The following is a 15,109-nucleotide window of genomic DNA, read 5'->3' as shown; positions in this document are numbered from 1 at the left end:
TTGTTACATAAAATATTTTTGAAAATTATTGCACGTGTTTCCTAAACCTTACACATCGATAGTTTTATTCGTGTTTTTTTTTTGAAACATAGAAAACATTATAGTATATATATCGAACAAAATAGTTAGAAACCAGTGCATTAGTCTAGAACTCACTACAACGTCACCGGAACCTACCCCGACGTCACAAGCACTAACATCGACACCCACAGAAGTAGCCCCGACATCACCGGAACTAACCCCGACGTCGCCAACACTTATCCCTACCCCGATGCAACTCGCAGAACTATCTAACCGTTTTCCTTTTCTGTATTACTTGCAAATGCATGCGTTTGCATAATTTTGAAGTTACATCCACATTAATGTCGATACTAGCTAGATAGGTTCTGTACCATTGATATACTGGGCCACTCAGTGTTCTCCTACCATTATATGTTGTTTTATTCTTTTTATACGCCCGTTTGAAAAACGGGGCGTATTATGGGAACGCCCCTGGCGGGCGGGAGGGCGGGCGGCGTCCACAGACTTTGTCCGGAGCATATCTTTTTCATGCATGGAGGGATTTTGATGAAACTTGGCACAGTTGTTCACCATCATGAGACGGAGTGTCATGCGCAAGAACCAGTTCCCTAGGTCTAAGGTCAAAGTCACACTTAGAGGTCAAAGGTCAAATTCAAGAATGACTTTGTCCGGAGCATATCTTCTTCATGCATGGAGGGAGTTTGATGAAACTTGGCACAATTGTTCACCATCATGAGTCGGAGTGTCAAGCGCAAGAACCAGGTCCCTAGATCTAAGGTCAAGGTCACACTTAGAGCTCAAAGGTCAAATTCAAGAATGACTTTGTCCGGAGCATATCTTCTTCATGCATGGAGGGAGTTTGATGAAACTTGGCACAATTGTTCACCATCATGAGACGGAGTGTCATGCGCAAGAACCAGGTCCCTAGGTCTAAGGTCAAGGTCACACTTAGAGGTCAAATGATACAAGAATGAAAACTTTGTCCGGAGCATTTCTTCTTCATGCATGGAGGGATTTTGATATAACTTGGCAAAAATGTTCACCTCCACGAGACGGAGTGTCATGCGCAAGATCCAGGTCCGTGTATCTAAGGTCAAGGTAACACTTAGAGGCTAAAGGTCAGATACAAGAATGACATTGTCCGAAGCATTTCTTCTTCATGCATGGAGGGATTTTGATGTAACTTTGCACAATTGTACACCATCATGAGACGAAGTGTCATGCGAGGGTCCCTTCTTTAGAATTACTTCCCTTTGCAAATACAGATGCTAGTGTAAAGAAATTTGCTGTGACGGGCGTATATTGTGACATTCTGGCACTCTTGTTTTGTATTGGAGTAACACAAAGAACATCTGTCTGTTTTGCTAGCCATTATAAACGTGCATGTATATCGTATATAACTCTCACTATAATACCCGGTGGGTATTGTACATGTGTACTGTATGTGTCAATACAGTATAACAATAGATGTATAGAAAAACAAACAATAGGCTATGATCAATGCATCAGTTATCATGGGCACTCGAGTTAAAAGAACTGAACTACAGTTGTGTGACCAAAAGTTTTATTCCACTTTTATTTTTTGCTTTTCAGTTATTTTTAAAAATGTTAATAAAACTGATAATCTGCATTGTAAAAGTTTATTTATTGTTTTAAAACATTTTAAAATAGACATACCTTAAATGCATAGGCTTATTCGGAAATCATTAGTCCTCCACCTCTGATAATTCATGTGGGGAAGTTGGCAGTTACTTGCGGAGAACAGGTTTGTACTGGTACAGAATCCAGATACACTGGTTAGGTTAACTGCCCGCCGTTACATGACTGAAATACTGTTGAAAAATGGCGTTAAACCCAAAACAAACAAAATAGGCTTATTCGCTGAAAATACACATTGCACATTTTACAGAAAATATGACCCTTAGTCGCAAATGCTAGAATTTCAACAAAACAAATATAAAATAAAATTATTTTTGTGAAAGTTTGATAGGAATATAACTTATTTATGAGTATTTGAAGCCATTATATCAAATAATCTGTTATTAAAATCATGTCCTTTATTACGATGGGTGTTCAAATATGAATGCAACTAGGCCAATATCTCGCTTTTAGCCACGACTTGCACGAAATAGGTACATGTATCGCATAGAGGGTTGTGTAAGCTCTCCATTGATACAATACATGTTGAAATCCGTTCAGTCTAGCTTTGACAATAGCTCGATTAACACTATCTACTCTTGTACACTAAGCTAAAATGTTTGGGAAAAGGTCTCCTTTCACTGACAAAATACGGTCCTATATCAAGAACCGCTGTATTCTTGGTATACAGGCGAAAGACACATTTAATGAAATATGTCGTGTTTATGGTAACAATGAACTTTCTTATTCATCTGTCACACTGAAATTTAAAAGTGGTGTAGATTCAGTAAAAGATGCGCCTCATGCACGCAATCCGAAAACTGCAACTTCGCCAAAAGTAGTTGAAAAAGTAAAGGATTTGATTACTACCGATGCAAGATTTACAACTAGGCATATAGCTAAATGCGTTGGTATCTCAGTAAGAGCTGCTCATACAATTCTCAGACGTGATTTAAAAATGAGAAGGATAAGTGCCAGATCGATATCCCATCTTCTTACCAAAGAGCAAAACTTGCTCGGGTAAGAATTGCCAAACAATTGTTGAAACAGTTCCCTAAATACAACAATCGATCTTTCGCAAATATCATCACAGGCGATGAGACGTGGGTTCACTTTTATGAGCCCAAGCAAAAGATACAGAACAAAATATGGGCAACCAAAGGAAGCCAAAGACCTTGCATAGCAAAACGCATCATGAGCGTCAAAAAGGTAATGTATGTAATTTTTCTTACAAATCAATGTCCAGCTATTCAGATTGCCGTACGAAAGGGTAAACCTGTAAATGCCAAGTTTTACAAAGACAAGGTCCTTCATAAATTAAAGAAATATTTCGCAAACCGTCGACCAGCAAATGGTCTCCGTGGTGTCAGGTTGTTGCATGACAATGCTTCGTCGCTCAAAGCGGCCATTGTAAGCGAATATCTGAAGCAGGAAATTGTTGTCGAGCTTCCTCACCTTCCTTATTCACCAGATCTTGCCCCTTGTGGCTTTTTCCTATTTCCGAGGCTCAAAAAACACCTTGCTGGAAGAAAATATCAAACGCGCAAAAATCTCGTTTCGGTTATTTTCTAGTGTCTGAACAGTATACCTCGAAAAGATTATGAGAACGCCTTTAAAAATTGGATTAAAAGACTGAAACTTTGTATATCACATGGTGGTGAGTATTTTGAATGATTGAAATAATTATTTTGGCATTGTTTGTTAAGCACTTCTGAAATTGGCCTAGTTGCAATCATATTTGAACACCCCTCGTATCATAAAAATGATACATTTTCAAATCCTTTTAAATCTTTCAAACACCATTCTCTTTTGCTTGTATTAGACCCAAAGTTCATTGAAAATATGACGACTCACTGTTTATAGTTTGCGTAATGATGAAATTAACAATTAAAGAAGTAATGGTAAGATTTCTCGGAAGCGCGGAACAGAGCAAGCACGACAAGAGCAATGCAGTGGAAATATATACATGTAGCAGACTGGTTGCTGAAAAAAATCTAGCAACAAGTATATTTTAATCATATTCAAGATGCGATAATAGCAATGGGGTAGAAAAATGGGTGAGGTGTTGGGGCAATAGGAAACACAAAAAAGATGAATATTGAACAGGGAAAGTCAGGCTAAAAAAAGCAGTCTCCCTAAACCGTGAACATCATATGTACATGTCCAACACACATTCACACGCACGCACGCCGCATATACACACGCGCACACTCATAGACATAGCAAAATAAACTGTCAAGTAGGGCAAAACAACACTGTGGAGCACCGCTCAGGGACCACACGTGGCAAAAAAGTAAGGATCTCTAGCCAGTATATAACCGCACTCAGGTTGTGGGACGGGAAAGTTAAGTTACACCGCCAACAAACAAGGCAATATTAATTACATATAATACGAAACAGACAAAAAGCAAGCTTAAAATATGGGTACCGCTTTGAAACGGTCAGTTACCTTTATAAATAAAACTGGGCATTTAAATCCAGTACTGGTCAGGACTAAAATTTTGGTTTTACACCTCATTTACATCGAAATGAAAATATAACGTATGGAATCAAAGTATTTCGTCACCATCATGTGTCAAAGCAATGCAGTAAAACCACAAATTCAACGCTATTAGAAGCCATGCAAGGGTAAGGTAATTGTTCCAATTCTGTCTTCATAAATGAATTGTAGTCCGCCAATATCATGGAACTTTAAATAATGTTCACCTGTTTAGTTCACTGAGTATCAGTATAGTTACATATATTTTGCTTTAAGATAAGAAATTTGTGATCTATTAACGTATATTGGAGTTACGTATTTATAAATAGCACCAATATGTTATTCCTATTATTTATTTTAACTATTTTCTTTGTGATATGTCCGTTATCAGGTAAGTTACGGAACACTTCAATTATTGCGTAATATCTCAATAGAAATTCATAAAGTTTTCACGAAGTCTGAACTTGATGCGTTTTTGACTTTCCATTGTATAAATTTACCTGTATTACAATAGTCTAGTTCATTATTCAGATCGAATGTGACCAAAATGTCAGGACGTTCTGAGACAGTATAGAGTCAATTTTATGAAAAAAGAAATCTTTGTGTCAAATAATGGGGATCCAGTTATGAATCCGCAATGGAGAGAAATTGCGACATCTTATTCATTTAAATATCACAATCTTCTTAGCTCTAAATTACACGTTTTTACAATCTAAAAACAATTTTCTTTTTAATATGTCAACATCGATTTAATCAACATTATTATACTAAAGAACTTTTAAAACGCTTCCACATGTTGCAATTATTTGCATTCTTGGACCTTGCGTATACATATATTTTGATATTCTTTATCATTTTGCTTAATAAGTCTGATCCGATATGGTGTTTGTTTGACAATAACTGGCACCTGTTATGTGGAACTTGTGTTGTATCTCGGTGCACATTACCTAAAATGACTGATATTTCATGTTGAAGTGGACAACACACTCATGTACTATCAAATCTTGAAAGTGTTCCGGCTTTTGTTTGACGTCTTAAGTCTTTTTATGAACACTTATTATCCGATCATATTCCTGTCAAAAGTAGGCGTTTCTCAAAATATTTCATTTTAAACGCTTTAACGCAACAAGATCAAACACCGTCCAGATCTATCTGTAAAGTCACTGGAAGTATGCTGACAGGCTGCAATATAAGTTTTACAATTAACATCACAAAGTTTAATCATTATGCATATTTCATAACTATGTACATTAAGGAAATCTTTGGGTCATTTCTTTTTAAATTTTCCGATGAGGCGTTTTCATAGTACTTTTTGTAAATCATGGTAATTCACTTTTACACAGGACAAAGAGGGCCAGTGTGTTACAGCTGCCAATCAATAAACGACGTCTCTGAATGCGCTGTCGTTGACAAATGCGGCGTTGAACAGGTATGTCAGCTTTTACCAACGGATTGAAATGACCTCATTAAGTCGCATTTTCCATTTTGAACGACTGCATAATTACTAAATGAATAAATTAGATTTTACATTTCAGGTATGCTTCGTAGAAACTGATCCGAACAATAACTCGAAAAGAAATCTTGGTTGCCAAGACATAGGGGTTTGTTTTTATTTATATGTAAATTTAACTATATGTAACTTCGTACTAAGTTTAAAAGTTCATACTTCAGATTTTGATTTTCATATATGCATTTCTTGTGTTTCTTCTATATCCTTGAAGACATTTATCCTTCCAGTCTGCAATTTAACAAGTTAATTACATCCCACTAAACACGGTCATGCTACTTTGTCGCTCTAATTTTGACAAAGTAACTAAATTTACATAATGCACCTACAGAAAGAATTAAAAAAAGTTCGAAAGCACAATTATGATACACGCTTTATGTCCATTTTGTATATTCATATCTAACAGGTTTGCAGAAATTTTACAACAAGCTCTACATGTAGTTCCTGTTGTCATGGTGATCTTTGTAATGACAAAGGATGTGAAATAAAAGGTGATATGCTTTCTATGAGAGATGCAGAGTGGTAGCGTATATTTTAACGTCTAACGTAAATAGTGTTTATAACAACAAAAAGTACACGCCTTGCCCTTTCCTGTGTTTCATTTCGTTTCCAGAAAAAACTCCGCACAGAAAAAGTAAACCGTACAAGATTTGAAAACAAAATAAGGGAATCACCAGGTCTGTTTCATTTGTAAAAAAGATGTATATGTTAATAAAGTATTATTTTCAGCAGGAGGGCAATTGAATAATATTATCAATATTACAGAAATTCCTAACCAACATGGTCCACTTTGTTACACGTGTCAAGGTCAAGAAACCACAAACGATTGTTCTAAGATCAAGCAATGTTCGCTCGGAGAGGTCAGTATCTTATCTGTTGGGCGGATCCGAGAGAAAGTAGATCTACAGAAGCGAACGTGCCACACATTTCAGCGACTGCTAGCTATTTGTTAAATGAGAACACTTTAACTATATAGAATGCAATTAAAATTATAAGATACAACGTCCGGTTATCAGTTGTCAAGATTTCAAGACAGTAGTACATAATACTAATGATAGTCTCATCACATAGCAAGTTATATTAATAAATATTGTCAGAGTAATTGCTGTTCTATAATCAATTTCAAGCCTTCTGTAATGTTGATATTGGATAATTTTCAGTTATTTAAAATTCGAAATTTACTCGTATGTTCCTGTTGCCTTCGCTCCCCTCCCTGCTCCACACAATTTATAGTGTCTTTAATGTCGAGTGGTCCGTTATGTACTTCAACGCAAGGAGACACATGTATATGTAATGTTTATATCATTTATTTATTTATTTGGGGTTTACGCCGCACCAGCACAGTATAGGTTATATGGCGCCAAACAGGACTACACATTTTGGTTCCACATCTCATTTACATCGAAATAAAAACATGAGGTATGGAATCAAAATTTGCATACCTGCTGGAATCACAGAGTTACTGCAAAACCAAGTGTTAAGACCCTATTAGTCGCCTCTTACGATCATGCAAGGGGTTTATATCATTAAATTGTTGGTGCAGATATTACCATTGCATGCCTTCTGTTTAACAGGTGTGTATACTTTCAAGAATCAGAACCGGAAACAATATAACATATGACAGTAATTGTGTTAACAATTATGTAAGTATCGGCTGTATCATGTCTGACATTATGAATATCATTTTGCGTTTGTTTAATGTGTTTTGAATCTGTAGGAAGCGTTATAAGCCGTTTGAGTAAAGGATGAAGTGTTAATTTGACTTTAAGTGTTGATACATTGCTGGTTAATGTAAATGATCTTCACAATGTGATGTCATTGTATAAGATAGGCGTGGCGTCATATTGACATAAACTTTGTCGAAGTATTACCCCTTTGTGTATATTAGAAACATTTTTGTAATTGCATTTCTTTTGCACTGAAATGAATATTTTATCGACATTCATTTACAAAATGATATCTTAAATTTGAAAGACAAATACTATGACGAGATATAAATCATGCTAATTTAGAAGAGTATTTACAGATTCTAAAAATTTTTTTTACCAAAAGCAATGGGACTGTGATAAAGAAGATAAAATGCTTTCGCTCAGAGATATTTAACCGTGTTGGGCGCTTCTACATATTAAATGTTAAAATCTAAGCTATGCTGTTCCTACAGTACTGCCCAACTGAAGAAATATATGCAGTTGGTAAAAGAGAAGTTGAATTAATCAATGAAAGAAGTGGGAGTACAACGGAATGTCAGAGGTGTTGTAGTGGAGATGTTTGCAACGATATTGACTGCACCAATATTCACGCTACAAACAATCCAACACAGCCTGTTACAACAACCATGCAAATCTCAAGTAAGAACTGGTTTATTTAATAACTACATGCAGTAGTAATATACTTTAGAAAACACGTCAATTTGTAGACGGCACTTATACTCGGGGGAGAACGGCAATAAGTAGATAACGTTATTTCAAACTATTGCCAAAAGTTCATTGAGTGTGTTTCAGCACCTACTAAAACAGATGTCCTTGAAATACTGCATGTATTGATTTTCAAACAAAAGTATTAATGAAACTTTAGAATTTTGTCGGATCAGTTTTTATGTAAAAACGTTCTGTAAATTGAATATACCATTTGAGACACACAACGTATTCATACTTTTCTTTAGCAATCCCTCAGCCAGTGGACGGTAAATTTGGCGACTGGTCGAGCTGGACACGATGTCCATTTAGCTGTGGTCGAGACGGTATCCAGCATAGGTTTCGCCATTGTAATAACCCAGCTCCACAGAATGGAGGAAATCTTTGCTCCGGTGCTAGAATAGACACACAGTTCTGTCATAATGCACCGTGCTGCACCGGTAAGCTTACCGAGATTCCCGCAAAACAAAACAACAATTAAATCAACAACAATTACAACTGTACTAGGACTTGTTTATATCACGTTTCATCTATTTTGCCATTTCATTTTAAGTTAATTTATCAAATTAGTTTTAAAAGTGAAAGAACGTGTTGGTTTATTTTGTTTCACTGACTGATCTATCAATAGTTAAGAATGCCTCAGATGTATTTTTATTTAGTTATACCTTGAATTTTGAACAAATACTATTTACCACTGTACATAATGTGCACACATTCTGTGTGTACGTGTTTAACGGAGTCTGTTTTGGTTTACCTTTCTTTATCATATTACTTGTACAATTATCGCGAATCGCATATGTTCTACTAACGAAAACTAAATGTATTTCATTTCTAGGTCCACCTGTTATTACATTTATCGACAATGATACGTTAGCTCATATAGGAGACTTTGTTAAGATACATTGTAATGTCTCCCACGCCGACAGTGTTCTTTGGGAAGGACCTAAGGTACTTTACATTTTAATATTTCAGTACGATTCTAGTTGTGATTGATATTTGTATGTTTCAAATACACATTTTCCATCTTCATTGACTATCCGGTTGGCTTATGAAAGGTCTGTAGTTCTCCCCACTTGCCTGCCCATGCCTTAAGCAATGCACGGAGGGAGGGGCACATCGGGTCTTTTAAAAGTTACAACATAAGAAGGTTTAGGTGGACGACGGGATGAAAGACATGTGTTGAATAATAAAGTATGCTATATTAGAGAATATTTTTGAACATTTTACCAAGATCATGTACTGATATTGAAACAATATATTTCTAATAAGTTTATAATGAAATATGACCTGTGAGAGCGATAAATTATTAAGAGGCACATTATAAAATAATAAGTAAACAAGGTTGTTGGTATAGAACTGATAACTTTGCAAAATGATCTAACATATAACAAATTTCATCACATTATTTCATTTTTTTCTGATTTATTTAATAATTTCATTACTTTTCATTGTAGATAGTCGGACATAAGTTCCCAGAAAACGTCGAGGTGATACCTGGTATAAATGAACTAGTGTTTAGTAATATCGCTCATAACAACACCGGTCCTTACAGATGTGTGGCACAGAACGCATGCGGCGTGACATCAAAATACGTCCATGTTGGTCTGTTACCCCAGTAGGGTCTGATTAAAATGATTGCATTCGCAAATCACGCTGTATTTAAATGCTATTTGTTTGTTTATATGATGAATAAAAAACTGTTGTGTACATTTATTTGTTTAGTCCTGACATAATCTATTTTCTGTAAAACGTGCTAATGACTAAGCAGTATAATGGTTTTGGTATTATATATATTAATATACGTCCTGATCAAAAACAAACAACGATCATGTTACCGTAAGCATGCGCAAAAAGAAACCAAATTCTACTAGCCAAACAACTGAAGCGGTGCTGACTAATATTTTTATAATATGGCAAGACGAGAAAGAAAATGTCATTGTATATGTTTTACCGTTCCCCTTGCTACCGTGGCACCCAGCGGGAAAATATGCCAGTCAATTTCAATCGCGCATTTCAAACCTAAAATATTCAGTTCGGCAAAGGTGCACTTTGCATATTGAACAATTAGTAATTTATCTTCCATCGTTCACCCATCATATTTTCTCAATGCTTCTTATCGCAGAGACACTTCAAATAATTTATTTTTTCGTCAGCAGCTCAATAATAAACTTTCTATTCTGACCTTAATGCTTTCATAAAACCAAGAACAAAACCCATAGGGAAAGCCATGAAAGAACAAGTTGTGCATATCTTGTTTTCATTTAACTAGAAAACCACAGACTCGTGTAATAAGATATCACACAAATCCACAGCAACAACGTTAGAAATATTATGTTCATACTCGTATAATATTTCATGAATGTAATTACTAGTAAAAGGTAATTGTCCTTAAACTATAGTATTGTTAATGGTATTGATGATAGTTTCTTGAGTCTGTTGTGCATATTATATACATAACAATATCCTAGAAGGGTTCTATGGGATATTGCAGGCCTGAGAAACGTAATAACACACGAGGCGTTAGCCGAGGGTGTTGATATGTTTCAAAAGTTATTATCACACAACAGGGATATGTGGTCATTTTTTTGAAGTTGTCAGTGAATTTATAGTTTGCATAAGACTACCGTCTAGGGTTACATTTAACTATCAGCTTCACATCCATAACACTTACTCGATCTATCAAAGCATGATACCCAGACTTTATATATAGCTGTATATTACACACTCTCTTTTCTCACTACAGTCCTACGTCTTACAGACAAATCCAGCATCATTCTGATGCTCTAGTTATCAGTACCACTAATTATGTTATTTGACTACCAGTAATAAAAGTCCAGTTTACATGCTGGGTCAGCAGTGCTGTTTCTGGGGTGGTGTACCATGTGCACACTGAGATAAGGATCAGGAAATAATAAATAAAATAGTTTTATTTTGTGATGACCACAGATGATTTGTTGAAAAGAATATATGAAATCAAAATGAGACATTATGTAAGAACATGTCAAACAGATATACATGATTCTATTAGAATATGTTCGAAAAACTCTTTATTGAGATTCAGACGGTGTATATGATTTTATTTAATTGAAAAGACTTAGATACAATGTGTGTGACCAGTGATACATCTTAGATTCGATGATTTCAAAATCAAGACGAAGATACTGGTAAGTATTTTATTACTACAATTTATCATGCTGTTGATACGTCAGACAATTAATACTTACAAGAAAAAATATGAGAAACATTAAAACTAGCTGAGGCCTGTTAATATATTGTTAGTTTTATATATAAAAAAAACATAAGTACATTCTATGCGACATTCAATATTAGTTGGTCAACAATTTTGTTGGAAACAAATAAAACATGAAAAATAATTTATAAACGAAAACTCATATTCTTGTTCACTATATAACCAAACTTCAATTTGAAAGAAAGATCTTGCTTTAGCCTAAATCTGGAGGTCAGTACCTTGCAATATGTTCTACAAAACCTAAATTTCGACATTAAAACAAACTTTGACTTTATCATTTATCACATGTATTTTTCCAGGAGAAAAAGTGCCAACACACATGCTTTTCCCTAGCTTTACGTGCTATTCATAACCATGCAGACATGTTGTTTCAATGGATAACAACAGAAAATGACAAAAACAGAACATATTTGACAGTGATTTAAAATCATTTACTTGATTAAAAGTCTTGATACATACATTAATTAATCCAATCCTATTAAGTGATTTTATACATAATCGGACAATTATTGAATAAAAAATGTATATAGTATCGGACAGTTATTGACACTGTGAAAATACCTGTTTATATTAATATATATACTGAGTGAAAGTAGACAAGTTTCCGATTGCATGTATTTATATATGAAATTACACAATAAAATGCTACTTGATCTTTATCTTGTATCTATTGCTAATTGCCCCGATATAACATGTGGTAATGATAGTCAGTGGATATCCGTGGTTCCCTGTGGTGAAAAACTGATTTCAGGTTTCACAGGCAATAATCACTTAGGTATTAATTAAGTCCAAGAAAAGTGGTAAAAATCATGGATATGATAGTAAGTCGTACGACTGACTATGATGTAACGCAAGCTAGTCACTTTCATTTAGAAAGTTATTGTGTTTATTTACATCACACACACACGCACGCACACACTCACACAAAATAAAACAGTTTAATGTATAAAACATCATGTTTTTTTTCTCGGTAGAATGTTCAAATAATTATTAGAAATGCTAATCCTTCTGTTCATCTGTTAACATCACTGTTGATGTTATTTTGCAACGGCGGGATGTTTATCCATTATGTTTTTGGCCTAAATGACTTTTCATACTGTTATAACGGTCAGATTCTGTTCGCAACAGAAATCATTTCCTTCAACTTCATTAATTTACTATTTCATTCGATGGTACATTGATTAATCGTTTAAAAAGATAAATTACCTGGTCGGTAAATTATTTTTATTTACAAAGTAAATCAAAGTAGAATGATTTATCTTGAAATTAGAATTGATCTTGGTAATGTTTATTTCAGTACTAGTCATTTATTTACGAACATTCCCTAATAATCTAATTGCTTTAACATATGTTGCTTAAGGCTGTGTGTGTACTTTAATATTGGATGTTTTGGCTGAGATACTTTTGCAGATTGCTTTGAATACTGAGAAATACCTGTAAACATCTAATTGCGATGCCATTCTGGAAAATGCTTAGAAAAAAGGGAAAGTTGAAAAAACTATAAGTTCAAGTTAGAGACAGGAAGGTTTGGGAAATCAGGAGGTGGAGGCAGAGGTTAAGGAGCAGAATAAATTGAAGTGGTTAGCCTTGGTTAATGTAAACATTGACTTTTTTCGGCTAAGAAGAATAAATTACCTAACAGTTTTGCATGGTATAAAATTGTTTAAGAATCTGATGTATTTACATCTGGTTCGATTCCAAGTAACTGAAGCTTGTAAATAAATCTGTGTGTATTGCAATCTGCAAAGTGGCGCGTGGTGTTATGCTCTGGTTTATAACTCAACATCCATCTCTTATTACGCTTCTCAATATCCTTTTTTCTCTCGAGCTTCACTTAATGTTCACAGCATCGACATTAATAAGGCTACTTTAGCCCTCTGTCATGGAACTAAAACAAAGTTAAATACGGTGTTAAACCAAGTAAGCATACACGCAGAATTTCCTATTTGGGTGTTTTTCCTTTGTTTCGGTATCTTTCTGTGATTGTTTGTCTTGCCTTACCACTTAATTCTCTGCTTTCGACCACCGATGGTGACATTCTTGTACTTAATATTTCGCTACATGTATAACTAAATATGCTTTATCAGTAGCATTACGTCCTGCTTAAATATCAAGACCATCAAATCATCTTACATTTTGTAACCAGACTTACAGATAATTATATCCCTTTATTAAACGAGTGAGAAGTGAAAAGTGAGTAGACGCACTTTAACAAGTAAAAATCAGTAAAACGTGAAAAAGTAAATATCATATAACACAAAAAAAGATAAACAAAGTCTTCTTCAGGTAATAATAGAAATTAAAAAAAAAGTCTGAAAATGTATTTTCATACCTCGATAAATGAAAGGAGTTGAATTTTGCATTGTTTGTCATTCTTTATCCTTAGATTTACATTGATATCGAAATCATAAATTTATCGCGGTTTTAAAGTACCATCGGATTGGCTCGTTTCCTAAACACACAGGGCTCGGCTAGTGCCGCGCCGCATACATCATCTCCGGCGACAGAAACCTAATATTTCTGCGTATATCTATATTTCACACTTTGTATCGAAAACACGTGAAAGACAACAAATGATATACTGTGATCTGTCTTTGGTACTATATAGGATGTTGGATTACTTTTATTATGCATTCTATGAAATATTAACGGGTAGAGCAGCGTGAAAGTGCATGTATCAACTACATACATGTATTTGTTTCAGTTATACCAAAAATATTTGTCCGGCTTCTGATCTTTGGAACTGAGCAATTAGATACATTTATAACCTCATTTTAAAGTACTAGTGTTACTAGAGCTAATAATCATCAAGAATTAAATTCAGTTATGTCAAGTGAATTTTTGAACGAAGAACAAGGAAATTTGGCAGGTGACTGGGAGTCATATTTGATACAAGAAAGAAAAACAACAGTAGGTTTTATCTGCATTGTTGATATGCGGGAATGACTAATAAGAGCAAACACAGCTTAAAATACTCTCATAATGTCAACATGGTCACTAAATGTATCCAAATACTGTTACTGACTTCCAAATTCTTAAACGCTAAACTCAGTAACAGTCTTCAGTGATAGTTGACAATATGCTCGGTTAAACATGTAAAACCAATTCCAAATGACATTCTAACAGAATAAAACCTATTTGAATTCGCCATTATGTTGATTCGTCTGCCATATTGGCTATTAAATGTTTGCATGACAGAATATGTCTAATGCCATTTTTTCTCCATCTCTGATAAATGTAAGGAATTTATTATAACATAGGGGGTAGGGTTGAAATGAACACTAAGTATAACTGATTTTGGTAGATTACTAACACTAAAAAAACATTTCCTGTTTCATTATATTTTAGTTAATTTCTTTTTCAGGTAAGATTGTAAATGAATCCTACATTACATATATGGCCGAACAGACCAAGTGTAGGTTTTACATAGTATGTTATTTGTACATTTCTGCTTTAGTGTTTGTTTTTTTTTCATTTGAGCAGAATTTTACAAATTATCAAAAGTGGAAAAACACTGCCATGATTCACAAATCTTTAACCCTTACCATGCTAAATTTCTATAATGAACTCGTCCATTTTTCAATTTGAACAGTACCATTTTCTGTCATTAAAGGGGTGTTTACCAAAAATACTGACTGAATGGCGAAAAGTTCAAATCATGATCAGACTGCACGTATGTGCAGGCTTATCATGATTTACATCGGCCGCAGACAGAATAAATCGTGTTAAGCATGATAAGAGTTTAAGGCTAGTAGGTCACGACGATAAGTTTGAAAGGGAAAGTATTTGAAGAGTCATAG

General features: G+C 34.6%; 1 protein-coding gene across 1 annotated transcript; it reads left to right on the top strand.

The window, feature by feature from the left end:
- Positions 1-3,635: 3,635 nt before the first annotated feature.
- LOC123562938 (thrombospondin-2-like) lies at positions 3,636-9,730 on the top strand. Its single transcript, XM_045355516.2, has 10 exons — positions 3,636-4,529; positions 5,482-5,567; positions 5,674-5,739; positions 6,052-6,136; positions 6,411-6,505; positions 7,220-7,288; positions 7,807-7,993; positions 8,308-8,499; positions 8,895-9,007; positions 9,514-9,730. Exons 1-10 carry the CDS (start codon positions 4,475-4,477, stop codon positions 9,676-9,678), a joined length of 1,113 nt encoding a protein of 370 aa, XP_045211451.2. The 5' UTR covers positions 3,636-4,474; the 3' UTR covers positions 9,679-9,730.
- Positions 9,731-15,109: the final 5,379 nt, after the last annotated feature.

This window comes from Mercenaria mercenaria, chromosome 2 (genome assembly GCF_021730395.1).
Source record: "Mercenaria mercenaria strain notata chromosome 2, MADL_Memer_1, whole genome shotgun sequence".
In the NCBI taxonomy this organism is placed as follows: Eukaryota; Metazoa; Mollusca; class Bivalvia; order Venerida; family Veneridae; genus Mercenaria; species Mercenaria mercenaria.
This window is presented reverse-complemented; position numbering and strand designations above follow the sequence as displayed.